Source organism: Tasmannia lanceolata, unplaced genomic scaffold (assembly GCF_043159265.1).
Source record: "Tasmannia lanceolata isolate RefF3 unplaced genomic scaffold, GAP_Taslan_0.1 ptg000013l, whole genome shotgun sequence".
Classification (NCBI taxonomy): domain Eukaryota; kingdom Viridiplantae; phylum Streptophyta; class Magnoliopsida; order Canellales; family Winteraceae; genus Tasmannia; species Tasmannia lanceolata.
Genome location: NW_027518690.1, coordinates 11,717,736 through 11,745,271, shown reverse-complemented (window position 1 = coordinate 11,745,271; position 27,536 = coordinate 11,717,736). Strand labels below are relative to the sequence as shown.

Below are 27,536 nucleotides of genomic sequence, written 5' to 3'. Positions count from 1 at the left end.
AAAAAATCAGATCCATAGGATTATCCCAACCCTACGATTTGTGGAGGTAAAATGGATGTCTTTAAACCTTCACAAATTAGTCCATTTTTTGCCTCCACAGTTCGAATGGTTAGGATGATCCTACGGATCTGATTTTTTGTGGACACCCTATCTATGTGAGGGCCTTAAAAATGAATGGTTTGGATCACCCAAATAATATGGCCCCTACTGTATTTTAAGCTAGTGTGTAGATAACGTGTAGGAACCGTTTTCTCATATATATATATATATATATATATGAGAGAACATTTCCTACACACTTGTGTAGGTAAGTTACCTACACACTACCTTAAAATACAGTGGGGGCCCACATTGTTTGGGTGATCCAAACCATTCATTTGAACGATCCTCACATAGATAGGGTGTCCACAAAAAATCAGATCCATAGGATCATCCTAACCATTCAAACTATGGAGGCAAAAATGGACTAATTTGTGAAGGTTTATACACGTCCATTTTACCTCCACAAATCGTAGGGTTGTGATGATCCTACGGATCTGATTTTTTGTGGACACCCTATCTATGTGAGGGCCTTAAAAATGAATGGTTTGGATCACCCAAATAATATGGCCCCTACTGTATTTTAAGCTAGTGTGTAGATAACGTGTAGGAACCGTTTTCTCATATATATATATATATATATATATATATATAAAGCATGTTATTCAGTTAGAATTTTGAACTGAAATCTCACTCTAGGGTTTTGAAAGCCTTTCAGACAGGATCCCTTTTACGTTTCTGGAACCCTAGCAGCCACCATGATTTACGACGTGAATTCCTCCCTCTTCAGATCTTTCCTCAGCCAGAAAGGCGGTGCCTCCGATAAGAGGTTTTTTTTCTCTCCCCATTAAATTCAATTGTTTCTCTTTTATTGCTTCCTTATTTCCACGGATTAGAAATACCTCGAATCTCAATCTCTATATACTTTTCCTTTTTCTGTTTCCTTGGTATTTGATTGTCTTCATCACAGTATTTTCAGTTTCGATCAGTTTCAACTGTTATTTTTGGGTTCTTGGAAGTTATCTTCATCCAGATGAATTACCTCTTGATTGAAATTGGGTTTTTCTTTTTCCCTTGAGCTTTCGTTTGATTTTTTTTCACCCAGTAAGGAATCTCAATAAGGATTTTGATGGGTTACCTGCATTTCGCATCGTCAGGGTTACAGAGCCCCCTAAATAGATTCATTCCGCAGGGAAAAAAAGCCATCACTACGCTAGCCTTGATTGCACGTAAATAGTTGGTAGAGCTGACCAAGGTGGTCAGAAATTAGACAGAATAACAGAAGGAAAATCGATACAATGAATAATATGCCTCCTGCCTTTAGTTACAAAACCCTCTTTAAACACAAGCGATTCATGAGTCATGACCAATTCCATCTATGGCCAAGGAATCTGCCCTAGAATTGGCTGTTCTAGAAATGTGAATGAGAATTGCATCAATGAGCAGATCTAGGGTCTTCTCTACTGGGTTGGTCAACCTTCAAGGGAAAGTTTTATTTGACACCCATTCAATTATGTTGCTCGAGTCACCTTACACAATATAAGGGCTAGTGCTACCTCACTGGAATCAATTAACTCCTAAGTTATAATAGTCCAAAGAAGTGTGGTAATCGCTCAATCTCACTGTAAACTTTTGATCTCTCATAAAGAAACACCCCACCCCCCCCCCCCCCCAAATACCTGTTGGTCCAGAGCTGCATAAATTCGGGCTGTTGACATTGTGTTTTAGCATTCCAAAATGGTGTGGCTTTCACATGAGTCCTCTAATGATGAGACCAACTACTCATTATATCCTTCCCAGCATCTTCTAAAATTTTGAATCTAAACTCCTTGGCTTTGCCTAGGACCCACTAAGGCCTCTTTTTTTTCTATCTGTGCTTGGAACGATCTCTTTCTAATGTTGAAAAATCTTGCGATTGTGCTCCTTCTAGAATTGTTTAAAGTTAGCCAGTGAGCTTAACTTCCACATGGTAAGAAAAAAACCAATTACTCTTGGTTTAAGGCTCTCTGTGAGCCATTGAGGATGATACCTTTGATAACTATCCTTAGATCAGACTATGCACTAACTTCTTTTATTTGGGATCATGCTTAGGTAGATGCCCTCAAGGGTATAAGGGACCCTAAGTAAGTCATTTTCTCATTTTTCCAGTTGGACAGAGACCTCGTGCACCTAAAAAAAAGAGATATCCTCTGGTATGTTAGCATGGGTGTTCTGTAATCCTAGAAGGAATGGCCATTCTTGTTTTGGTTACAGTGACAAATTTTGTTCTCATGATTTCTCAGTCAAGGAAAGTCTCCCTAGGTTTTAAACCTTTTGAATTTCTAAGTTTTTTATCGAGAAAAATAATACAAAGGAACAGTAACCTAAAATTTATGTCAGAAAACAAAAAGACCTAATATTAAAAATTCATGAGAGGTTGAAAATGTAGCGGTATCTCCAAATATTATTACGATATTCTTGTGTTTTTTTTTACAAATAATCTTGTGATAATATCACATGAATCAATTTATCATGATGGTTTTTTTTCAGAATCACATGAAAATTTAACTTCTTTTTTTCTCTGATTTGGGAGAAAGTGTGAATGCACTCTGGAGATTTGAAGCTCACCAGAATATCTCTAGGTTGCAACCAGATATGATGGAGGAAGAAAAATTTCCAGCGAAATAATGTTGGACCATGAAGTAATTTCCTACTGTAATATAGTAGAATAAATTTCTTTATAATCTTCGTATCAAAACTAGAAACAAAGGCCATTGCTTTCCAGCATTTTGTTTCCAAGTAGTTGAAATCACTCCGCAACCATCATACTTAGTAGAACTCAGGAATAAAGTCAGAAAGGCGTAGAGAAACACACTTGATGAGAACCATTACACCGACCTAAAGTTGTGTAGCACCACACCACACAAATTTGAGAACCACTCGCAAAGGAAACTAAAATATCAAAATTGTTATCAAGTACAACAAAAAATAAAGTTTATGTTTCAACTCAAACCTTATCCAAAGTCCCAACCAACTAACTAATAGCCTTTTGTCTAATAGCCACTCAATGTAGAGTCCAAAAATCTCCTCGTGTGGTCTGTGTAGAAACCCAATGAAACTACTCTCTCGTGTTTTTACAACTTAAAAACTGCTAGGGCTCTTAACATCCTTTCGTTTGTATGACTTCTAAAAGTCCCAAAACCCTTTTGAGAAGGTTGAAAATCCTCCACTTTCAACTCATAGGAATTGCATTAGATTGGGCCACTTGTATGTAAACCTAGAATAGCTTAAGTTACACTTTTGAGAATACATTAACTACCCGTATTCCAGATAAGCCCATTTGAAACCTGCAACCTAACACAAATGTGGGCTATGAACTTTGATTCTTAACTACTTTTAAAGGCCCATACCATGTCTGACATGCCACAATGCCCAGGTACTCTACAAATATTTAATGGATAGTTCTGTTGATCAAATAATTGTCCTATTACAAATACACGTCTCTCTATTTGAATTAGCTATCATGTTTTTTGCTTGTTTGTCTTATATTTGCAATTATAACTTTAGTATGTGTCTTACAAATGCTACTTTAAATTAAATGCTACTTTAAATTTATTATACCTCAATCATCTAAGTTAAATCTAGTTAAGTTTTATGATATTTTACTTATAGATGCCTTTTTTTGTCTTATCTCATAGCATGGGGCAACCTTATCTGTATGTGTCCTACATTTTGAAAAATGCTGAGTCATATTTCTATTATTGTTTTCACGTCAACATCTGTATCCATATATGGGTTTCATAGGCTATTACACAATTTATAATTTTAAGACTCAACTATAAAACAAAGTGATCAGATATGGTGAGCTTGTTGAAAAACCTTGGCACTTCGTCCAATTTTCTTATTTCAAATGATGGTTTCTCCCGCTATCTAGCAGTATAGTCAATGCCATTTGCCTAGGTGCTTGGGTGTCGGTGATTGCCTGGACCATTAATTTTTTTGAAATGGTGCCTAGACTATTAATTGAGTCAAATAATTTGCCAAATGTCAACATCAATGAATTGAGTTGAACTTGTTACACATGTATAGATATTCATTTTTCCTAATGACCAAGGGAGAAACCATTAAATAATAAATTAATCAACTTTGTATGCTTGTCCTATTGTAGAATTTTAATGTAGAATTTTAAATAGGTAAAAAGGGATGTATTTGTTCCACCATTGTGCTTAAAATTCTTTTTTACTTCTAGGCTTGCCCATTGGGCTATTACCTTGGTGTCCGGTTGATTGCCTAGGTGTTGGGACTTGGTATTGTGAACACCAATGATGCTTTTTTGGTTCCCCGACTACCTTGGTTGCTAGCGGAAGAAAAAGAATTATGGAGCAATTTTCCAGTTAATATGACAGTGGAGAGTTTAGGGACTTGTATGGGCCAAATCAGGAACATCTAGCACCTCACCTTATATGGGGCGATCCTTACTTCCCGAAGTGCACTCGTAATCCTTTCTTTTTAATGAAGTGTATATATTTATAAAAAAGGTTTAGGGACTTGTAAGATGTTAGAAGATTCTAATACGTTTATGGAGATGCTAACTTGGAGGTTGATTTGGTTCCAAGGAGTGAGTAAATGTACCTGGGTTGTGTCAAACTTTGGATCTTGCATCTTTCTAGAAGCCCCGAAAATCGACAATGTAGGTTTGTTTGTTCTGAGAAGGAGCTCCCTTGGGCTTTTGTTGATATTCCCTCTAAAGACCAATCGAAAATCGACGATGTAGGTGTCCTAGATCTAAATGACATCAACATCAGAGAAGTCCTTTTACCTTGGTCGAGTCCTCCGAGTTTTGCCATACGAAGTCAATCAAAACTCCTTTGACCCGCCCTAGTTATTGAAACATTTACTGTGTCAATCATTGACTCAGTCGACTCTTCTTTACCTTGGCTGAGTTCTCATCCGAGTTTTGAAACACTGGAATGTGGAGCAAGATTTGACCTTGGAAAAGCGTAGAGGGGCTTCTGTAGATTTAATTTTTGTCATGCATGACGATGTTTCCAATTCTTGCATTGTTGCATGCAAGATGCAACTAGAGGATCATTACAATCCAGCTTGGCTCCCTCTCTCTATTTTTTAAAGTTTTAGACTGCATGGGAATGAGGATTTAATGAAGAATAACTTGAAGTATATGGCCTCTGGCTGTGAAGCTGAAGATAGAGGTCCCTAAGGAGCGTGGGAGTGAGGATGTGATCCTTAAGAGTTTGGTAAGCAGTGCAAATGGGGATTTAATGAAGAATAATTTGAAGTGTATGGCCTCTGGCTGTGAAGCTGTAAATAGAAATCCCTAACGAGAGTGGGAATGAGTATGTGTGCAAACACATATAGAAATGATCAAACGAATCCAGAGAAAAAGCTATCTCTTTTCCCTGGTCAATTAAAACAATTGCATCCGTTTTTCTTTTGTTAGCAGTGGGAGTGAGGATACAGTCCTTAGGAGTTTGGTCAGTAGTGCAGCAATATAGAAGAAAAAATCAAAAGGATCCAAAGAGCAAACTATCTTTCCTCCTTGGTAAATTATCACAATTGCTGATATTGTTATTCTTTTGGTAGCCTTGCTGATTTTGTTTTTCTTCTGGTAGCCTTGCTGATTTTGTTTTTCTTCTGGTAGTACCTAGACTTGCCGCTACTGTTTTTCTTTTGTTTTTATCCTTTCGCTGATCACCTTGATTGGGTCTTATATATCTTTTGGTTTTTTACTATTGATGAAGATTTTGTTGCCATTCTGCTACTGTTTTTCTTTTCTTTTTATCCTTTCGCTGATCACCTTGATTGGGTCTTATATATCTTTTGGTTTTTTACTATTGATGAAGATTTTGTTGCCATTCAAAAAAAATAAAAATCACAACTACATCTGGCTGGTTAAGCATCCTCCCTTAGGTAGGTCTTTATCTCACTGTGGGGAATAATGTGAGTTTGAGATAGGAAGATATTGCATCAGTCTTCTGCTGGAAGACTGATAAGATTATGGTGGGGAAAGGGGCCAGGAGTAAAGCATGAGAAGCAACCATGCTTGTCAATGGTCATATCAACCTCTAGCAATTGATAAAATTGTTTTACAAAGAAGGGATCTAACTAGGCCAATCCTAGCACAGTTCACTACTTCTCTTGTGATAACCAAAAAAATATAGCTTAAAGGCTATGTATACTTTAGATGACTATGATAAGCTAATTAATGAAGCATCTCGAGAGGATGAATTATGAGCCATGGACCATTTTGAAACATAGTGCTCGAATCTTTCCTACGATCTTTAGGCACGGCGCAAGTATCTCTCAATGACTCATTCCAGCCCTGTGCTCAAATCCCAAACTTCAAGGGAAGTTCAAGGTATTTGAGGTGAAAGATTTCCTTTTGGTTTTGATTCTGAGAACTAAATAGTTTCGAAAATCAAAACTTGTCTCGTGATGTCAATGACAAAGAACAAGAAAAAGGGACGGTCAACATGCTCTAATGATGTTTCGATTAAGCGTGCATAATCAACGCATTGTAGGTGAGATGTAGATGAACTGTTGTTATGAGGCTTTCAGTAGGCTGCAATTTGTTTCCACATGAAAAATAAAAATGTAGCTAATAGTTTCAGTTGTAGGGTGGGTTAACAAGAGAGGGGAAAGGGGTCCCTTTCTCAACCTTTGAGGCAGTCTTAAGGAATCCAACCTTTTGCTCTCATTGGTCATGGTTCGAAACCTGATTGTAGATATACAGTACCTGACACATTCTCTCCAATTGATATTAAAATTCATTCTTTTGAGGGTCTCTTCAGAAGGGACTACTTGAGTGTGGGAGTGTAAGAATGATATACACTACCGGACTGCCATGTTTAGTGATTGATGTTCTAGTTCTTTGGTAGCTTTCTAATAATATAGAGAACCTAACTCTCCTAAACCGGGGGTGCTTGTTTATTACATGAAAGCATGAAAGAGATAAGAGAGGCTGCTAGAACACTCTTGATAAGGAGAGCATAGAGAGTGATTCCTATTCATTGGAGATGGTGAAGTGAAGGGTTAAAACGAAGAGGAAAATTAGTTTGGGAGTGTAAGGTTGATAACCTTAATGGGCATCAACTTCCCGTCGATGATTTGGTGATTGGCAACAAACCCGGTCTAGTTATGGGCCATTAGGAGGGCAACAATGCATTTATTTGAAGGGAAATTGATCTTACGCTTGCCCTTAAGGAGGCTAATGATAAAATAACTGTTGTGGAATCCAACCCCATGATACGGGCCTTACACCCACTACAGGAGTCCTTTTATAATAGAAAATGAAATGGCTAGTTGGGTGAGTGAAAAATGAAAAAAATACAAGAAAGGGAGAGGAGAGAGAGAAGGAACAGAAAACAAGGGTTTTTTGTGTGGGTTTGTAGGATTTGTTTTGGGGTTAAAAACCTAAGGGCTTTGGGCACACTTCTTGGAGATTTTTGCCGCCTTTGAAATCTCTTAATGTACGGAGACTTCAGGAGGATTTGGTTTCTCCTATTTGAAGATCAAAATGCGTATTTTCAGTGAGAAATTGGGATTTGTCATTTTCTAAGAAGGTAACCCTTGTATCACTCTAATTTCTTGTATTTCCTCAAGTTTTGGGTGAAAACTTGAGAGAGATGTTGTATTTACCCATTTTAATTAATGGAGATTTCTTCGGATTTGTCCCGTGGTTTTTCCTTCTTCATTGGAGGGTTTTCCACGTAAATCGTTTTTTGATGTGTGATTGCTCTCTGTGTTTCATTCGTTAATTCACACATTGACTTGCTTTGGAAATTTTATTGGTTTTTCTTCGGCAAAAAACGTAGAAGTGGTATTAGAGCTTTGGTTTTTTTGAAGCGTAGTTGTTTTATGGATTGGAATGGAGAGTTCTACAAGAATCATGATCAAGCTTATGTATAAAATTGGATGATTTAGAAACTGAAAATGGAGGATATCCTTTACTGCAAGGATTTGTAAGAACCCATTGAAGGTGATGAGGCTAAGCCGATTAACATGACTGATAGGGATTGGAAAAACCTGAATAGAAAGGCAATCAAACATATTAGGCAATGGTTGGATGATAGCTCGTTCCACCATGTGTCTAATGAAACATCTGCACGGTTTCTTTAGAAGAAGCTAGAGACCCTTTATGAGGGAAAGACCGTCGGGAACAAAACTTTCCTAATTAGAAAGCTTGTGAACATGAAGTTCAGAGAAGATGGTTCGATTGCAGAACATTAGAATGAAGTTCAGAGCTTAGTTAACCAATTGTCCTTAATGAATATGGTGCTAGATGGTGAGTTGTAGGCTTTGTTGCTTGTTGGGAGTTTCAAGCGAAAACAAAAGATCACACATCGAAAAAGTGAGAGATGTGAATTGGTTGATAAGGGCTTGGGCACCCTCGACTTAACTGCTAGCTTTTAAGGGTGAGTTCTACCCGAGTCTGAACAAGAAAAATGAATCAAATAAACAAAGCTATCACACAAGAGAAGACAGAGATTTATGTGGAAAACCCTCCAATGAAGAAGAAGAAACTATGGGATGAATCCGACGAAATCTCCACTAAATAAAACGGGTAATACGTTTCTCTTAAGTTTTTCACCCAAAACTTGAGGAAATACAAGAAATTAGAGAGATACAAAAGTTGCCTTCTTAGGAAACGACATATCCCAATTTTTCACCGCAAATATGCATTTTTTTTTTTGAAATACAGAGAAAAAATGCATTATGATCTTCAAATATGCATTTCGATCTTCAAATATGAAAACCATATCCTTGCGAAGTCTCCATAATTTGTACAGCAAGAGGATTCCATTGTCAAAGAAAATCTCTAAGAGGTGTGTCAAACCCTAAGGTTTTTAGCCCCAAAGCAAAACCTACTAACCCACACAAAACCCTTATTTTCCCTTTAGTTCTCTCTTTCTCTCCCTTTTCTCGTCTTTTTTTTTTTTTTTCCGTTTTTCACTTACCCCACTAGCTCACGATTTCATTTTCTATTATAATAGGACTTTTGTAGTGGTGTGGGGCTCATATCATGGGGTTGGAGTGTTGGACCCCACAATAAACTCCCCCTAGGCTCGTGAGGGAACACCAACCTTAACCCCTCACTTGGAGTCCATACCGGCTATATTTATTTCTATTGGAACAACCTCAGTTATCATATCAGTCGAGTTCCTGTCGGTATGAATTTTCTTCAACTGCATCAACCGCTTCTCGATCACATCACAAATCCAGTGGTATCTAACATCAATGTGCTTGGTACGGGAGTGGTATGTAGCATTCTTTCTCAAGTAAATGGCACTCTGTCATAGTAAGTCATGTGCTCTTCTTGCTTCAAACCCAGTTATTCGAGAAATCTTTTCACCCATAGCATCTCTTTCCCTGCTTCGGTAATAGCGATGTATTCTATCTCTGTCGTAGATAAGGCAACACTCTTCTGGAGTTTCGACCACCAAGAAACGACTCCCCATAAAAAAGTGAACAAATACCCAAAGTTGATTTTCTACGATCAAAGTCACTTGCCATATCAGGCATCTGTAAAGCCTTCCAATACTAGGTTTGAACCACCAAAATTCAAGCACAATTTGAAAGTTTCCCTCAAGTGCCTCATTATCCATTTCACTGCTTCTCAATGTTCTCTTCCAGGATTAGAAAGAAATTTGCTCACTACACCTACTGCATGAGCAATATTAGGTCATTTACAAACCAATGCATGTATAAGACTCCGTAGTCCCTAACAGAGTAGTAATGAATCTTTAACATCTCTTCCTTAGTAGTAAGACATGAGTTTTTACTCAACTTGAAATGATTGGAAAGTGATGTACAAACTGGCTTGTTCAACTTGAGGAAGACGGTCTTGACATCTAACTATTCAAGCTTAAGGTTTAAGCTAGCTGCCAAACTTAAAATCACTCGAATGGAGGTCATTTTCACAACTGGAGAGAGATCTCGTCAAAATCAATCTATTTCTTCTGCCCAAAGATTTTAATCACCAAACGAGCTTACTACTTCACTAGCTTCTTTTTTTTGTTGAAAGATTACTTCACTAGATTTTCACTGCCGTCCTTTTTCAACTTGAATATCCATTTGTTTTTCAAAAATTCTTTTTGCCCTTTGAAAGTTCAACTAACTCTTAAATATCATTCTTTTGCAAAGAATTCATCTCATCCTGCATAGTAGTCATCCAACTGTCTTTGCCTTGATGAGATTGTGCCTCCTGGAAACTTTCTGGCTTCCCCTCATCCGTAATTAATACATAACAAGGTGGGGTATCTCGATGATGGTCTATGCTCCCTAGTAGATCTTTTCCCAACTATCGAATAACCCTTTCTTTACCTGAGAAACACCCATTGCATCATTCTTTGCCTAACCAACCGAGAAGACAACCTCCATCTCACCCGTAAGCATCCCAATAACCTATCTTTATTGCCTAGCCTAGAACACCCAAACTACCCTATCTTGATAACGTATTTACCTTTTCCCCTCTTAACAACCCTTCTCACTTCCTAACCATTCTTTGTAACTAAATCCTCCTTCCTTCTTAAATCTTTTTAACATCTTCTTGATCAACTTTCTTCATTTCTTACTACACAAGAATGACCACGCTGTTTATTCTTTTGCAACCAAGATCCTTAAAGAACCTTTCTTGAATATTTAAACTCCCTAACTTCCACTTTAAACCATTCCAACAACTAGAGCATTTTCTTCTTTTCTTTAAGCACCCTAGCAACCTTGAAACCCATCAAGATGACCTCCATTAGATTACTCATAGAATTCCCTATACAACCACCTTCTTTTCAGGAATGATTTCCACTAGTTTCATGTCCTTTTAGTTCTTTTAGTGCCATTTCCAACTTTTCCGCATCCTTTTCCCCTTTTCTCTTCCTTTCCCTTTCCCTATAATTAACCTAATACCTTACCCTAACCTATAGTGCTTCCGCATCCAATACTGTGCATCAGGTATCAGAACTTCCACTATCAGCCGCTACGTCAGGTGTATAATACAATTTCATCAAGGCAATGTGCAAGCATGGTGTATAATACAATTTCTTTCTTGTCTCCATTAACTTTGCCATACCTTACACATAAGCAACAGAATTGTTCGTAACAATTCCGACAACATATTCTTGACCGATCACTTCATCCACATTATCAATATCAGCTTGACTAAAACCTTGAACTCGCCCAAGGCTCCCAGTTCAATATACACGAAAATAAGAACCATCCTCTCTGGTTCTACAATTTATCTCTTCACACTTAACATGTCTTGGGAATTGATAGGTAAGCTGGGTTCGAACCTCCAACATCAAGGTTGAAGGCCAAAGCCTTCACCATTGAGCTAGAGGCTCAATCCCATGTGCCCCTAGCTAGAGGCCCTATCTTTATTATGAAATCACTTAAGTGACTTAAAAGTGATTTAGGTGATTAAAGTCATTAAACTACCCTTAATGTCTTAAATAACTTAAAATGTATATAATATATTGCACTAATGATGGGCCTCAACATCATTTCTTGTTTTCTTGACATTCTTTGTGAAGGATGGTTCCCATCATTTAGGAAACCTAGAAGTAGGTAGCTCTACTCTAGTTGTGGGATTTTCTTTTTTATTTTATTTTATTTTCCGCACGTGACCTTTTAAACATTGCCCCAGCCAAAACCTCTTCCAATTTTTATTTTATTACTAGTATTAACACTATTATATTTTTGGTGGGATGGGGGCAGATGGGGAATGCAGTTATGGTTTTTTAGGAACTTGGAAGCTGTATGTCACAAGGAGTTTGTCTTTGGAATTTGGATACAATGCGCTTACTTATTTAAGAGCTCTGAACATATCACCATCTTTTGGGGATGGTTATTACTCGTTCTTACCATAAATGGGGGACACATTTGGTGATTGGAACCATTAATCTGATGTACCGTCACTGGTGACAATGGGTCTTGGTCCTATATCGGAGATCCCGCTCTTTGGATCCAGGCTACAAACTCTTAACAACTAACTTTTCATGGTAAAACCTCAAACGACACTTTTTGATAAGGGGTTCGCAGTGGAACAACTGTGGTGGACCACATTTGTGATAGCCAGCATGTCAACAGTCCCAAATCATAATCACTGTACCCATGTGCCCTGTTGGATGGTGGGGCATCCTAGTTGACATGGATGGTGACTGTTCCAATACATTATTGTTATTTAAATTTGTTGGTCCTCGGATGATCTCAGTTAAGTCTGATCTGAAATCTTTTATTTGTCTAATTGGATAGTTTGCGGGAGAATTATGTTATTGATTCTTGCTTTCTTGTAATAAAAGGAGAGCTTGGGGATCAATGTCACATGCTTCCATATACCCTCTATGAGGCAGTCATATTCTTCTGCTGAATAGATGTATGCTTGTGCAATCTATTTGAGCTTTATCTACTAATGCAATCCCAAAAGTTTCTGCTGGGCTTATCTTTACACAGAGTTTTAAGGGCTGTTTGGATTCGTGGATTTTAGAATCCAGGTTTTAGTTTGAAACCAATGTAAAACAGGGGCGAGAAATCAGAAAACGACGGAGGTCTGCTTCTTGAAAATCTTGGATATCAATTGTTCTCTTGGATTTTAAGTACAGAAATCTCTTCCCCACGCTGAGATTTCTAAAACTTGGAAACACAGGATGATCTCCTACTCTCTCTATCGACGAAAAGAGGGGCGAGAAATCAGAAAACGACGGATGGGCTGCTTCTCTCGTCTCCCATCCAGGATTTTGAGGAAATCCAGGATTTTAAAATCCTTGTATCCAAACAGCCCCTTAATGTTAGAGGGAGTAAATCAAGTGAAGAGTATGAATATTTGTTTATAGGGACTAGCTCGACTGCGATGAAGCGGGTGCAAGGCTTCGGAGTATATTGGGCAAAAATGATGTTAAAGATGAAGGTAATTTTCTGGAATACTAGGGGATTGGGTTTGGAAAGAAAGAAGCTGGCCGTAAAAGATACGTGCAAAGCCCTGGCATAGCTGCGATAATTGAGGCTATAATGGACACGGTAACGGAGAGCACTATTAATATTATTTGGGGAGGAAACTGAACTTTGATGCTAGTGCCTTGGGAAACCCGGGGAGGGCGAATGTTGATGACCTTTACGGGCCTGCTGGCATGTGATGCGAATGAGGCTGAAGCGAGGGGTTTACTACTTGGTCTCAAATGGTATGCTGCAAACAATATCGAAGGGGATTCTTCTATGGGTAATGTACTGGGAATGGGGATGGGTAGCATATAACGGATACGTAAGCTACTTCTACTCTATGTAGAGGGCGATATGGTTGTAGCCTGTTAGGGTACAACTTGTCCCTTATTTGGCACCTTTTGGAATAATAAATGTCAATTTATTTTAAAAAAAAATTTGTTTAATTTGGAATCTTTATTCCAGCGTGCTCCTCATCATGCAGGAAGCTTGCATGAACTGGAACCCAGAATCGCTTATGAGTCCTCTTTTGGGTTAACACTAATGTCAATCCCTGACGTCTGAACACAAGGTTCAAGACTTGTACAACTGTAATTGATAAAAACAGGCACACCAACATTTTCTATCTGCCAGTTAAAACTGGCCCAGAAATTGTAAAGTCATAAATGTCCAATCACTGTCCTTGATCGTTTTGAGCAGCTCTCTAAGGGCATGGTAACTATTAGCTTTGTCAACTCAAAAATCATGTTTTTTGTTTTATTTTGTTTCTATTGATGTGAAATATAACTGAAAATATGGTAAAAGCTATCCAGAATTACATTTTTTATGCATCTGTTGTGAAATGTAAGTATTGTGCTGGGCGCGTGAGTCTCTCATTTACTCTTCTGGCTTGTTACATAAATGGATCTTGACGATAAGTATTTTCAGCAGAAATCGAGTTTCTGACATTTGGTAACCCCTTTTTAGGTAAAAGTTTTCTTGTTCTTTTTTCTTGAATGGAAGGTAAAAGTTTTTTTCCCAGGTAAAAGCTTTTCATCGTAAAACTTAGGGAGAAAAAAAAGCATGCTAATAGCTGTGTTTTGTTTTTTGTGGGGAAAGTTTTTCACTATTTTTTTTCAATGAAATATTTTTTTGAGTTTATGGAAATGCATAAAATTCTTTACTAAATGGCCACAGTACCTAATATGTGCAGTATGGATTCTGACTGTAGTGACTTTTTTTTGCCGTATTTGATTGTTTCATGTGGTTTTGTTGGGTCTTCCAGGAAAACAGAGGAGCAAAAGCCCAGGGAGCATAAGCCAAAAGCGAGCGAGAACAAGCCAATAATGACAGAATGACAGCTATAGCATAAGCATTGAGCTTTAGTATCTGTATGCAGTGATGTGAACTCCAATAAGTACTCTCTTAGTTGGGTAAGCAACTCTTCTGGTTATGAATCTGTATACTGTTAAAACTTGATTTTGATTTTGTGTTTTGCATTGCTTTCGTCACACTGTCTTCAAACCAGCACATTTAGTTAAACAGTTCTGCATCCTTTTACAGATAACCATATATGGTTTTATTTGATTTGTGGTTTGATTGGATGGTTGTCATGTGTGGGATCACCACTCCATATGTTTGTGGGACCCACATCTGATCAGCTTCTGGTATCACGCAAATGACAACCCTCTGTTTTACCACTTATACTCTATCGTTACTGTTATTATTTCTTAGATGCATTGCCAATATTGTTATTTAATCAGCCACTTATTCGATGCCCTTCGTTCTATACCGCCGGTGTATATATATAAATGAGTCTGAAGTACCTAACAGAGACTGAAGTAGAGGAAAACATGTATGTTGTGGAGAACCAATGTACCATTGTTATAGAAAGGACCAGACTCAGTCCGGCCGAACTGGGTTCAATAGGGGCCGGTCATTACAGTGGTTTGGTCTAGTTAAATATTCGAAAATCAGCAAAAACTTCTAAAAAAAAGGGTTGGAACTGGTTACGACAGTTCTGCGTCTTTTCTTCACCCATATTTTTATTTTCTTGTATGATGTGGATACATTTTAGATGTGTTTTTTTTCCCTAAACTGGTGTGTGAATGTTTTGCTCTGGTTATGAAATCTGTGTTTCAAACTAAAGAGCCTTCTTTTTTAATTTTTTTGGCTATTGATATTCACACTACCATTGATTGCACACCTCAGTTTGTGTTTTCTGTTTTAATTGGCTTCTGTTATCTGTATGAGAACTGTAAAACTCTGCCAGCTGTTTAAATAATAAAAGACGATGAAATAGTGCAATTATCAAAACATGGTAGTGCTAATATTAGTATCCATTTTTTTTTCTTTATGGGGCCGTTTGGATATTCGGATTTTAGAATTCAGGATTTCTTCAAAATTGTAGCTAAGAGACGAGAAGAAGCGGACCAGCCATCGTTTTTTACTCGTGTTTGACTTCTCGCCCTTTTTTCCGTCAGAGTAGCAGATCCTCTCATATTTCCAGGTATTAGAAATCTCAGGATGCAGGACAGATTTTCAAAACCTGAATTTCTCACTTAAAATCCAAGAAATGCTGCCGGGACAGCATGCATTAGCTTGATCATGAACCTCTTTTACACTGTTTTCAAACTAAAAACCTGGATTCTAAAATCGGCGTATCCAAACGGGGCTGTTTGGATATGCGGATTTTAGAATTTGGGATTTCTTCAAAATTGTAGTTAAGAGACAAGAGAAGAAGAGGACCAGCCGACGTTTTTTACTTCTCGGCCTTCTTTTCGTCGGCAAGAGAGTAGCAGATTCTCCCATATTTCCAGGTTTTAGAAATTGCAGGATGCGGGAGAGATTTTGAAAACATGAATTTCTCACTCAAAATCCAAGAAACGATGCCAGGACAGCATACAGCAGCTTGATCACGAGCCCTCTTTTACACTGTTTTCAAACTAAAAACCTGGATTCTAAAATCAGCATATCCAAACGGCTCCTAACTGTTTTTGAAATGATCTAGAGTTCTTTTTGCCTTTTATTTGGAGAAACATAGGTTTGTGTTCTTTGTAGAGATAGATTACTGTTGGTTTTCAACTTTTGAGACAGGGAAAGATCATTTTGAAAAGATGGAACTGTTCATAGTTTCGGAAGAGGGCTGATGTTGTCGCCCCCATAACTTAATTGTTACAACCCCTATTGATTATTTTGTGAAGCTTGTAATTACCCAAACTTGTAGTTTAGTAGCCAAAAAAAAAAAAAGAAGGGATTGAAGCAGGCTGTTATAAAAAGTATTATAACAAAGTGAGTAGTTCCATCATCAAAATATTTTTGTAGTATTTAACCCATGGTTTTACATTTCGTCTGAAATCCGATTCGCTAACCCAAATTTCCCGAAATTTCGAGAAATTCAATTTTTTAAAAAATAAATTAATATTTTTTACTATATTTTGGACATAATTTCGGCCGAAATTTTGTAAAAATTAATTAATTCCTTTTTTGTACCGGATTTCAGCTGAAATTTTGGGATTTCGGGCAAGGCCGAAATTTAAATCGAAACCGAAATTTAAATCAAAATTATGACACGAGTTGTTTTTCAAGATGAGGTGAAGACCATGTGGGTCTCCTACAAGATCAATGTTCTTGATCTCTTGATCTCATGGCCATGCCCCTTTGTGAGACTCAGAAATTGCCTTTTTCTATGTGTTGTTAACTGAGGATGACCACACAGAAAGTCACTTTTATGATAAATGGAAAATGACAATTTGCGAATGCTATAAGAGGGCATAGGAGAGCATGTATGCAAAATCAAGACCGTAGATCTTGTAGACGGAGAAAGATACTTTTATGATAACTGGAAAAAGACAATTTGCGAGTCTTATCCAAGGTTTTAAATTTCGGTTTTGGAGGTAATTTCGGTCCAATACGAAACCGAAATTCGGCAACGGGTGCTCGAAATGTCATTTTTTGGGCCGAAATTTGGTACGTTTTGAGAATTTCAGTTTAGAACGTTTCGGTTTTTGTGGCTGTAATTTTGGATTTCGGTCAAAATTGAAAACCTTGGCCCTATCAGAGGGCATAGGAGAGAGAGCATGTGCAAAATCAAGACTGTTGGGCGTTTGGATTTTGGAAAATATTATGAATTTTTCCAATGGAAAAAACTTTTCAGTCCAGTAATTTTGTGAGCAGGGAAAATTGTCAGTTTTGGAAAATAAAATTCATGGAAAAGGCCCATTTTAAGTGTGATAGGCCCACATGAAATATTTGCCGTGGGTAGAGGTGTAAACGGATCGAATTCGGAGCGGATATGGCTATATCCGAATTCGATTACAATATACACTATCCGAATTCGAATTCGGATTCGACGGATATTTAATATTTATTACCGAATTCGTATCCGCCGGATACTGTTCGAATTCGGATATTATCCGTATCCATTTATCCGGTAAATTCGACCATTTTATTGCAGCACTTCCTATTTTTTCTCCTTCTTACTCGAATGAATTTTTCAAACCCTAAAACTAGACCTCTACATTCTCTTCACAAAATTAACTCTCAAACCCTAAAATATATGAGATCCTCTTCTTCCTTTTAAAACAAAGGCAGAGAGAGAGAGAGAGGCGGTGGGGATGGATGATAGTGGTCTTTGGATTTTTCCTTTTTTTTTTTTTTTTGTATATGATGGAATGGGTTTGACCTATTTTGATGGAATGAGTTTAGGCTATTTTTCTTTTCTTTTAGAAACAAAAGGTAGTGTTTCATTACTAAAAATAAATATTAATGATATTATTAATAATAAATAAAAAGGATTTACTTCTCGGATTCGGATGTTAAACGGATCGGATATACTATTTACTAGATTCGCATCCGTTAAGAGGCGGATATCTCATAAACGGATTCAGATAATATCCGCTTGAAACAGATTCGGATAATATTCACTTTAAACGGATTCGGATGCGGATGGTAATAGAATTTCCGAATATCCATTTACACTCCTGGCCGTGGGGCCCACATGAACTATTGACTGTGGATCATCCGATTGAGGTGCTATGGACGGTTGGATCCTCACAAAAACAAGGAAGAAATGTGGCCAGTAACTGGGGTTGGTATGTTCGCACTCCGTAGGCGTGGGTTGGGTTTACGACTTTACGTGTAGGTTGACAGAAAAGATGGGGTCTACATAAAGTATTCACTGTGGGGCCCACTTGTGAATTATTGACTGTGGGGCAGGATAGAAAACGACCTCTCCAGGTAAAACACCCGAGTTAGCTCCTTTCCGTTTACATCACTCCGTCTCTCTCTCCACTCTCCAGCTTTTAAAACGCGAAACTAGAGAGATCTCTGTAACTCCAAATGGCGAATCCCATTCGAAGCTCTCGATCTCTAATCCCGGAGAGAAATGGCGGAATTCGAAGCTTTATCTCTTCCTACAGGCTCTTCGTCTCTACAGTCGCCATCTCCCTCTCTCTCGCTACTCTCTTCCTTTTCTCCGATTCAAACCCTAGAACAACAACAACAACAACAACAGATCTAGACTCAGTAAGCTCAATCTCTCTTCTAAACTTCCTTTTTCTCACTTGATCTCTCATTTTTTCTTGTTTTCTACTCTTCTTTTTCTCGTGAATCTGGTCTAGATGCGGTATGCCCTTTCCTTTTTCTCATCTGCATCTCTCATTTTGCTCGCTTTCTACTCTTCGTTTTTTTTTTTTTTTTTTTTGAAAGGCAAATTTATAAGTTTCTCTGCAATTTTAGCTGGATATCTCTTTTTTCTCGCTTTCTAATCTTCGTTTTTTTTTAAAGGCAAAATTATAAGCTTCTCTGCAATTTCAGCTGGATCTCTCATTTTTCTCGCTTTCTACTCTTCGTTTTCCCGTGAATCAGGTATTGTTCTCTGCTTTGGATGGCCGATCATCCGATGGCGCTCGCCGATCTGTCCTCGCTCTCAAATCCGACCCTCTGAAAGCTAGATTTGACCAGATCTACAAGCAGGCCAATGATCACAAATCTCTCGTGGGCGCCTATGCCGCCTACGCTCGCAAACTCAAGCTCGAGAACTCAAAACAGGTCCGGATCTTCGCAGATCTCGCTCGGAATTACTCAGATCTGATGTCAAAAACCTCCTACCGTTCTCTCTTAGACCTAGACGATCCTTCAATCGATGAATCTATCCTTCGCCAGTTTGAAAAAGAGGTAAAGGATCGGATCAAGGTCACACGGCAACTCATCTCTGAAGCAAAAGAATCCTTCGATAATCAACTCAAGATCCAGAAGCTTAAAGACACGATTTTTTCAGTAAACGAACAGCTAACCAAGGCGAAGAAGCAAGGGGCTTTCTCAAGCTTGATTGCCGCGAAATCAATTCCTAAAAGCTTGCATTGCCTCGCAATGCGACTTATGGAGGAACGGATTGCGCATCCAGATAGGTATGCTAAAATTAGATATTTCACAAAAACTTTGATGATTACAAAGAACCTAATAAGTATTTATGTAGAACACTCAAAAGGATAAAGCATAGAAAGATTAGCATGTATTGTAGAATGAGATAAAGATAGAAACATTCTAATTTACATTTTCTTACAAGGTACTCTGAGGATGGATCGTTGCCGCCAGAATTGGAGGATCCAAAGCTCTATCACTATGCAATTTTCTCAGATAATGTGATCGCGGCTTCAGTTGTGGTGAATTCGGCTGTGAAGAATTCGAAAGAGCCTTGGAAGCATGTCTTCCATGTAGTCACTGATAAGATGAATCTCGGCGCAATGCAGGTCCTGTTTAAGATGAGGGATTACAATGGAGCTCATGTTGAGGTGAAGGCAGTGGAAGATTACAAGTTCTTGAATTCTTCTTATGTTCCGGTGCTTCGGCAGCTCGAATCTGCGAATCTTCAGAGGTTTTATTTTGAGAATAAGCTTGAGAATGCGACTAAGGATACGACTAACATGAAGTTTAGGAACCCTAAGTATTTGTCAATGCTTAATCATCTGAGGTTTTATTTGCCGGAGATGTATCCGAAATTACACCGAATTTTGTTTCTTGATGATGATGTTGTTGTTCAGAGGGATCTTACGGGGTTGTGGAAGATTGATATGGATGGGAAGGTTAATGGGGCGGTGGAGACGTGTTTTGGGTCGTTCCATCGCTATGCTCAGTACATGAATTTCTCGCACCCTCTTATCAGACAGAAGTTCAATCCAAAGGCATGTGGATGGGCGTATGGGATGAATTTCTTTGATCTTGATGCTTGGAGGAGGGAGAAGTGTACGGAACAGTACCATTACTGGCAAAACCTGGTAAGATTGAGCCCTATACAACTTCTTTAACTAGGTATATTTTAATTGAATTAGGGCTTTGCTATACATATGTCTGTGGTAGCCTCAGGTGCTTAACTGAAACTAGTGTGTTTGAGCAATGGGATTCATGGATGGTCATCGCTATGCAATTGCAAAACATGGTTGCAGTTGCAGAGCATGATGCACCTGGGCTCATGGGAAATGAATTTTAGCCAGTGGGTCCAGTAATACACAAAACTCTTACTAGTGCAGGTGAGATATTCTCAGATTAGAAAGGAATGACTTTAAGGCCATAGCACTATTATTCTAACGCTCCAAGGGGTAGGTGAAGTGCCATCTATGTGGAATTACAACCCACTTGCCAATAACATGGATGACCACAATGCATGCTTGCATGAGCCTAAACATCTCTAATTTTTGTTGGCATTAGGAAGTTTATGTCTTACTGTGGATGTGTTTTCTATCATTATATTTTGTTCTACTTCTACCTTCTTGTTAATCAAGGTAAATAATGCAGAATGTGGACAAGACCTTGTGGAAATTATAATGTATAGTCTATGAAATTTCTTTATAAGGTGCTTAGTAGTGTTTTTTCTTACACCATCTGTTACATTGTTTTCTTGCAGAATGAGAATAGGACCTTGTGGAAATTGGGAACCCTACCGCCGGGCCTTATCACATTTTACTCCACAACAAAGCCTTTGGACAAATCTTGGCATGTGCTTGGACTGGGTTATAATCCAAGCATAAGCCTAGATGAGATTCGGAATGCTGCAGTTGTGCATTTCAATGGGAACATGAAGCCATGGCTTGATATTGCCATGAATCAGTTTCGACCCCTTTGGACAAAGTATGTTGACTATGAAATGGAATTCGTTCAGATGTGCAATTTTGGTCTTTAGAGGATTATGTTAACCGTTCAAGCCTCTGTTTGGATCCAGAGAAGCATAACCGTCTGCACCCAGTAATTATTTTGTGAGGTCTGTTACAATTGTAAACAAATTCTGATACTCTTATTCATTGTGATAGATATTTAAATGCTGTGTCCAACTGTAAAATTCCATTACGTTGTCTTAAAATATCTTGTGTATATGTTTAGCATTTAGCTTAGTTTTGCAGAGGATTGACTAGTTGGAGGGTACTAGTTTGGCATATAGCATGGTTCGCCTCCACCAGTGTGTTGGTCCTTCTACGAATGGATACATTTTTCAGAATCTTCAAATGGAATTTTTGATGAAATTATGGACAAATGACAGTACCTTTAAGATAAATTGTCGTGCGTTCTTCCCTTTTCTGGTTATATTTTTGGTTCCAGAGACACCATGTGTATTCCTTATGGTAGTTATTACATCTAAAGAAGCTTCAGTTACTTTATGTCTTGAACTCTACCAATTCACCTCACCTCCATTTTCAGCCAAGCCATCTTTCTCAAACCGTCTCCCTCTCTCTACGGTGTCCTAACTACTCTCCTAACTGCGAGAATTTCGGCATCACCAATAACCATGCCATAGTAGACACCTTCTGCTTCTACATCAACACCATATCATCATATACTTCTTCTTCATTCTTCAACAACATTGTAAGAGTGTAAAGGTGGAAAGACGCGGAGCCATTTTCGTTGTCAAGAAACAAATTTTTAGTGATTGCCTCAGAGAGCCGGGTTTTAAGGTTGATTGTGAGCAATGGTTTTCTATTTCTTGGTTTTATTATTGTGATAATTAATTTATGTGTGCTTACCATATTCACTTGTCTTAATTATTTGGTCGAAATAGAGTTGAGTACTTAATCATTCCCAACTCAACTAATTAACTTGTGTTGTTAAGTCACTATTTGTGTTTATCAATATAACTTGATTAATAACACTAGGTAGCTATAGGTAAAGAAGCAAAATTTTAAAAATGTTAAAATTGTTTAAAGAGAACCAATTCACCCCCTTCTTGGTTGCAGAACCGGTATTTCAAAGACTTATGAGCACGTTGAGGGGAGTTCAAAGACTTGTGTTGTTAAGTCACTATTTGCAGGATGTACTTTGACTCAAGATGGTGACTTTGCCTCTTTCTTTATTATTATTAATGGCAGCTCCGAGGGACATTTTTAAGCGTTACAAAGGCCTGAGTCAAGGTGTGTCCCCTCTTTCTCGCATCCTTTTCACTGCGGTCGGGCAGAAGGTATTGATAGAATGTGGACTGAAGGCTTGGAAAAGGGCCTTATTGAGCCGCACAGCCGGCACTGGTCTTATTTTAAAACCCTTAAAATAAGAAAGGGCTTTGGTAGCTTTCATTAAAGAAGAGGCCATCATGTCAACAGAGTTTCCTCAGATTTAGTGAAGAGTTAGTCTCCATACCAAAAGTAGTTTTCCCTGGAACCTTGGCACTGTAGTTTAACATTGAATTTTAATAAAAAAGGGGACTGATTTTCCCCCTGTGACGGATAAAATCACCCCTCTAACGTTATCCGTTAAGTTTTAAATGCAAAGAAAAACTCTATTGTGGTGACTAAATAATCGAAAAACAGAGATTTTGTTACGTGCATTTATGGGTCCCACTTGGATGAAATAAATTAGTTTAGATTTTGTTGCTTTTGTAGTTTGCTCTCTTAGTTGTTTGGAATTGCTAGGCCTCACTCCGTTTGGTTGCCAGTAAAAATTTTGTCCTAGGAAGTTTTAGTAAAATTTTGGTCAATTCCCATGTTTGGTTGCCTTTTAGCACTAGAATTTTTTTAATCTCACTCTTGTGATGATTGCCTTTTCATCCAATCCCAAAATAATCCCAGGAACCAAAAATAAGCTCGAGAAGATTTTTTTTCTTCCCAACAGTTCAAGCAACCAAACAAGACGTAATCCGGTCAACCAAACATGGGTTTTTTATTTTACCAGAATACTTCTAGGACTTTTTTTTCCCACCAATCTCCTTGGATTTTTTTTCTCCCACATAAATCGCAGGAACCAAAAAAAACCCGGCAACCTAGAGATAAGGATTTTGTAGAGTAAGGATTTTCTATAAATAACATGTATGCCTTTCTTAGATCAATGAAGAAAATAGTTTCTGAAAGTGTGTCTTATGCACAAAGGAGGACTGATTCTTCCCTCGAAGTGAATCAAGAGGCCAATCTTCCCTCTAAGAATATCAAAACCGTTGCGAACCGATTTCGGTTCGTAACAGATTTTGGCTTTTGAAGCTGTACAATCGTCTGAGGATTGTATAATCTACATTTATATGGGGTTCGATTTAAGAGATATATGGGGGTCGAATTATCACTCCCCTAAATTTTTCTTCTGACTTGGTGGAATAAGTTCTGGAAATTTTACTTCCATTTTTACGTGGGAAGGAACGGATCCTTAAATATAAAAAAACCCGAAAATACCAGTTAGATTTGTTTTTGTGTTAAATGACAAGAGGGGTGTGTCATACTAGAAAAAGACTCAAATACCCTTGCTTTTTTAATCTGACTTTTCTTCTTCTTCGTTCTTTCTTGGAAAAATCATTAAAAAAATGCAAAGTTTATGCGAAATTGTGAACAAAGGGTTTTGAATTGAAATTTATAAAAAAGGTGTTGTGAGGTGAGAAAAGATGGCTTTTAGGACAAATATACCCCTCCTACCGCTCCACCTTTTTGCACCTATCCCTATGCACTTATTACCTTCTCACCTACCACCTTCTTCTTCCTCAAGACTTTTCTAAGGTGGAAAACTCCATGGAAGGGTTTTGAAGGTTGCCATTTACAACAGAGTTTGGTAATCATGAGGGTTTATTCATGATAAACTTATCGAAGCAGTGTTACAAAATGCAAAGAAAATGAATTTTGAGCTTAAAACTGAATTTTGTTATTTTTCCCATTTCCAAGATAAATCCATTTTCTTTGCATTTTTTTATTCTAAAACATCAAAATCAAGCTTCAATTTATGGTTGCCTCCATGACACTAAGATCACAATGTATATCCCTATTATCCTTCGAATTTTTACTCAATTTGAAAATAAAAATCTTTGGAATTATCCCTATTCTACTGGCTTCCGTCGGAAGACAGTCAAACTTTGTAGTTCGGTAATTGTTATATGTTAGTGCATCGTTTTGGTATTTTTTTCTTAATTTTAATACTTTGCTTCCATTTTTTCGTAATTTTTCATTTAAAACTTAGCATTCAGCCACAAATCCGTAATGATTACTATTTTTTGCAAGTAAGGATTACTATTTTTTACAATTATGCTTTTGCTAGCCACCTTTGCACCCATATTACTTCTGCCAATCTTTACATCAAAGGATGGGTCACAAGACGAGAAGTTGCCTCGGCAAAGGTGGCTAGCAAATTCCCATACAAAAAAGGGAAATGTTATCCACACTACTGTATTTTGATTAGGGCACTCCTCATTTAATTAAAAGTACGGTATGGCCCCCCATAGGATGATCCAAAGCGTCAATTAGATGGGCCACAACCTAAATTGGTTGTGTCCCAAAAATCATTTCCATAGGTTGATCCTAACCCTCCGATCTATAGAGGGTTAGGACCGACCCTCTAACATTCTGATAAGAGGGTTAGGATAAACCTACGGAAATGCTTTTTGGGGCACAACCTATTTAGGCTGTGGCCCATCTAATGGACGGTTTGGATCATCCTATGGTGCGGGCCATACCGTACTTTTAATAAAGTGAGGAGTGTCCTCATCAAAATACGATAGTGCGGATAACATTTCCCAAAAACATCTTAAAAAATACGGCAAAAATCCAGGTGACACGCGGGTCGACCCGGCCCGTACGGGGCCGGCGTGGGAACCACATTTTCTACCCCAGAACCACTGGGGAACCAAATTTTATACCTCGAAACTACTAGGGAACCACATTTTATACCCCGGAACCACTAGGAAACCACATTTTCTACCCCGGAACCACCAGAGAACCACATTTTATACGCCGGAACCACTATGAAACCACATTTTATACCTCGGAACCACTATGGAACCACATTTTATACCCCATAACCATTACAGAACCACATTTTTTACCTCAGAATCACTATGGAACCACATTTTATACTCCCCAAAACCACTAGGGAACCACATTTTATACCCTCGAACCACTACTGAACCACATTTTATGCCTCGGAACCACTAGGGAACCACATTTTCTACCCCGGAATCACTAGGGAAACACATTTTATACCTCGGAACCACTAAGGAACCACATGTTCTACTCCGGAACTACTAGGGAACCACATTTTCTACCCCGGAACCACTAGGGAACCACATTTTATACCCCGGAACCACTAGGGAACCACATTTTATACTTCGGAACCACTACGGAACCACATTCTATACTCCAGAACCACTACAGAACCACATTTTATACCCCGGAACCACTACGGAACCACATTTTATACCTCAGAACTATTAGGGAACCACATTTTATACCCCGAAACCACTAGGGAACCACATTTTCTACTCCGGAACCACTAGGGAACCACATTTTATACCCCGGAACCACTAGGGAACCACATTTTATACCCCGGAACCCCTAGGGAACTACATTTTCTACCTTGGAACCACTAGGGAACCACATTTTATACCCTGGAACTACTAGGGAACCACATTTTCTACCCCGGAACCACTACGGAACCACATTTTATACCTCGGAACCCTAGGAAACCACATTTTATACCCCGGAATCATTAGGGAACCACATTTTATACCCCGGAACCATTAGGAGGGGTATATTTGTCCTGAAAGACATCTTCTCTCACCTGACAACACCTTTTTTATAATTTTCAAATCACTACCCTTTATTCACAATTTAGACAAAACTTTGTATTTTTTTAATGATTTTCCCTTCTTTCTTTCATTTTCTCAATTTACTCCTATTTTTCCTACATAGAATTTTAAAGAGAGATAAAACTTAGTGGGGTGAAAATGATTAAGAGTGGTAAAACTTATGTAAGAGAGAAAAACAATGTAGCGCGGTAAAAAAAAGTTTTTAAGAGCTGTAATATGGTCATGAGACGCCATTATCATATTTCCCTCTGTGAAGACTTAAATGAATGTAGTTCATAAAAGAAGAGGAAGGTGATTTTGGAGGGTTAGGATCATCTTATAGAGACGATTTTGGAGCACGGACTATTTAAGGGCCCAACAAATGAACGGTTTGGATTGTCCAACCATGTGGGCCCATGATACTTTTGAAAAAAATCCGTGCAAGTGTGTACGGACTGGATCAAGAATCATTATTATTTTGATAGCTTTCTCGGCTCTATTTCATTAGGCTCTGTTCTAATGAGGGTAAATTCGAGCGCTTATCCCATTTCCGCGTAAACTATTTTGGAAATAGGCATATTTGATTTCCCCTGTTACACTAACCACATATTATAGAGGTAAATATATAACTTTTCTTAGTCATCCATTTTATACCAAGTAAATCAGTGGGCTAGGAGCCTAGGATCATGGCGAGACCACTAAGTGAATGGTTTAGATCATCAAAATAAGCAGGCAGGGCCCCATTGCATGATCCATTACTAAGCATAAGCTTGGCTGGAGAGAGAGAGAGAGAGAGAGACTTACTCTGTTTCTAATTACTATCTCTGTTTGGTTGCTTGTTTTGGGGGGATTGTAGGAGTTTCAAATGCATGAGATCTCCCCAAAGCATGTTTGGTTGTCATTTACACTTTTGACCACTAGACAACTTCTAGACATCATTATTGGTTTTTATCCTAGGTGGCGCCTACGTGGCGGAGATGCCCCCCCCCTCCCAATAATCTTCTCCCCTTTTTTCACCAAAATGAAACTTGTTGGGGGAATTAGGAGAAATTCTTGTCTTATTCTCTCTCTTTCTCTCTCTTCCACCTATATTTTGATAATGACACCCTACATCTTCCGCTAATTTCTCGCGCAACCAAACACTACTCGCAAATCTCCCTCCCAATATTCTCCCCATCTTCCATTCTTGTCTAATTCTCTTTGACTTATTTTTCTCCTATTCTCCCAGCCATCTACAAGCCAACCAAACAGAGCAGACCCCTCATGAGGGTTAAGTTGTATGAAGTATGGCCACTGAAACAACTACCAGTTTTCATAGGGGTAAATGAATTTTTTACCCCTCATTTACTACCACTATAACATACCCTATTCGCACCCTATTTTGCAAATAGGGTTTCCTTGATAATTGTAGCATTCTTAGCTATATTTAGTTTCTTATGGGTATTGAGTTTGCCCTAGAAAAAACTATAGCTTAGAAATTTGTTGCATTTTTATTCCCACCAACTAGACACTGAAAATTTCCTCTCTCCATTTAAAAAAAAAACTTCTATAAGTTCTATTTGATCAACGAGTCACTTCA

The 27,536-nt window shown here is 38.2% G+C and overlaps 2 protein-coding genes across 2 annotated transcripts; both read left to right on the top strand.

Moving 5' to 3' along the window:
- The first annotated feature begins 701 nt into the window (after positions 1–701).
- On the top strand, positions 702–14,529 carry LOC143890809 (wound-induced basic protein-like). Its single transcript, XM_077395489.1, has 2 exons — positions 702–868; positions 14,228–14,529. The coding sequence occupies exons 1-2, from the start codon at positions 798–800 to the stop codon at positions 14,298–14,300; spliced, it is 144 nt and encodes a 47-aa protein (XP_077251604.1). The 5' UTR covers positions 702–797; the 3' UTR covers positions 14,301–14,529.
- Positions 14,530–18,207: 3,678 nt separating this feature from the next.
- LOC143889793 (galacturonosyltransferase 8-like) lies at positions 18,208–21,282 on the top strand. The gene is made up of 4 exons (XM_077394145.1): positions 18,208–18,468; positions 18,811–19,352; positions 19,511–20,219; positions 20,846–21,282. Exons 1-4 carry the CDS (start codon positions 18,283–18,285, stop codon positions 21,119–21,121), a joined length of 1,713 nt encoding a protein of 570 aa, XP_077250260.1. The 5' UTR covers positions 18,208–18,282; the 3' UTR covers positions 21,122–21,282.
- Positions 21,283–27,536: the final 6,254 nt, after the last annotated feature.

Coding starts and splice junctions, on each gene's coding strand:
- LOC143890809 (XM_077395489.1), top strand. CDS start 798: ATGATTTACGACGTGAATTCCTCCCTCTTCAGATCTTTCCTCAGCCAG. Junction 869..14,227: donor GGCGGTGCCTCCGATAAGAG/GTTTTTTTTCTC, acceptor TGGGTCTTCCAG/GAAAACAGAGGAGCAAAAGC.
- LOC143889793 (XM_077394145.1), top strand. CDS start 18,283: ATGGCGAATCCCATTCGAAGCTCTCGATCTCTAATCCCGGAGAGAAAT. Junction 19,353..19,510: donor CGGATTGCGCATCCAGATAG/GTATGCTAAAAT, acceptor TTTTCTTACAAG/GTACTCTGAGGATGGATCGT. Junction 20,220..20,845: donor ACCATTACTGGCAAAACCTG/GTAAGATTGAGC, acceptor GTTTTCTTGCAG/AATGAGAATAGGACCTTGTG.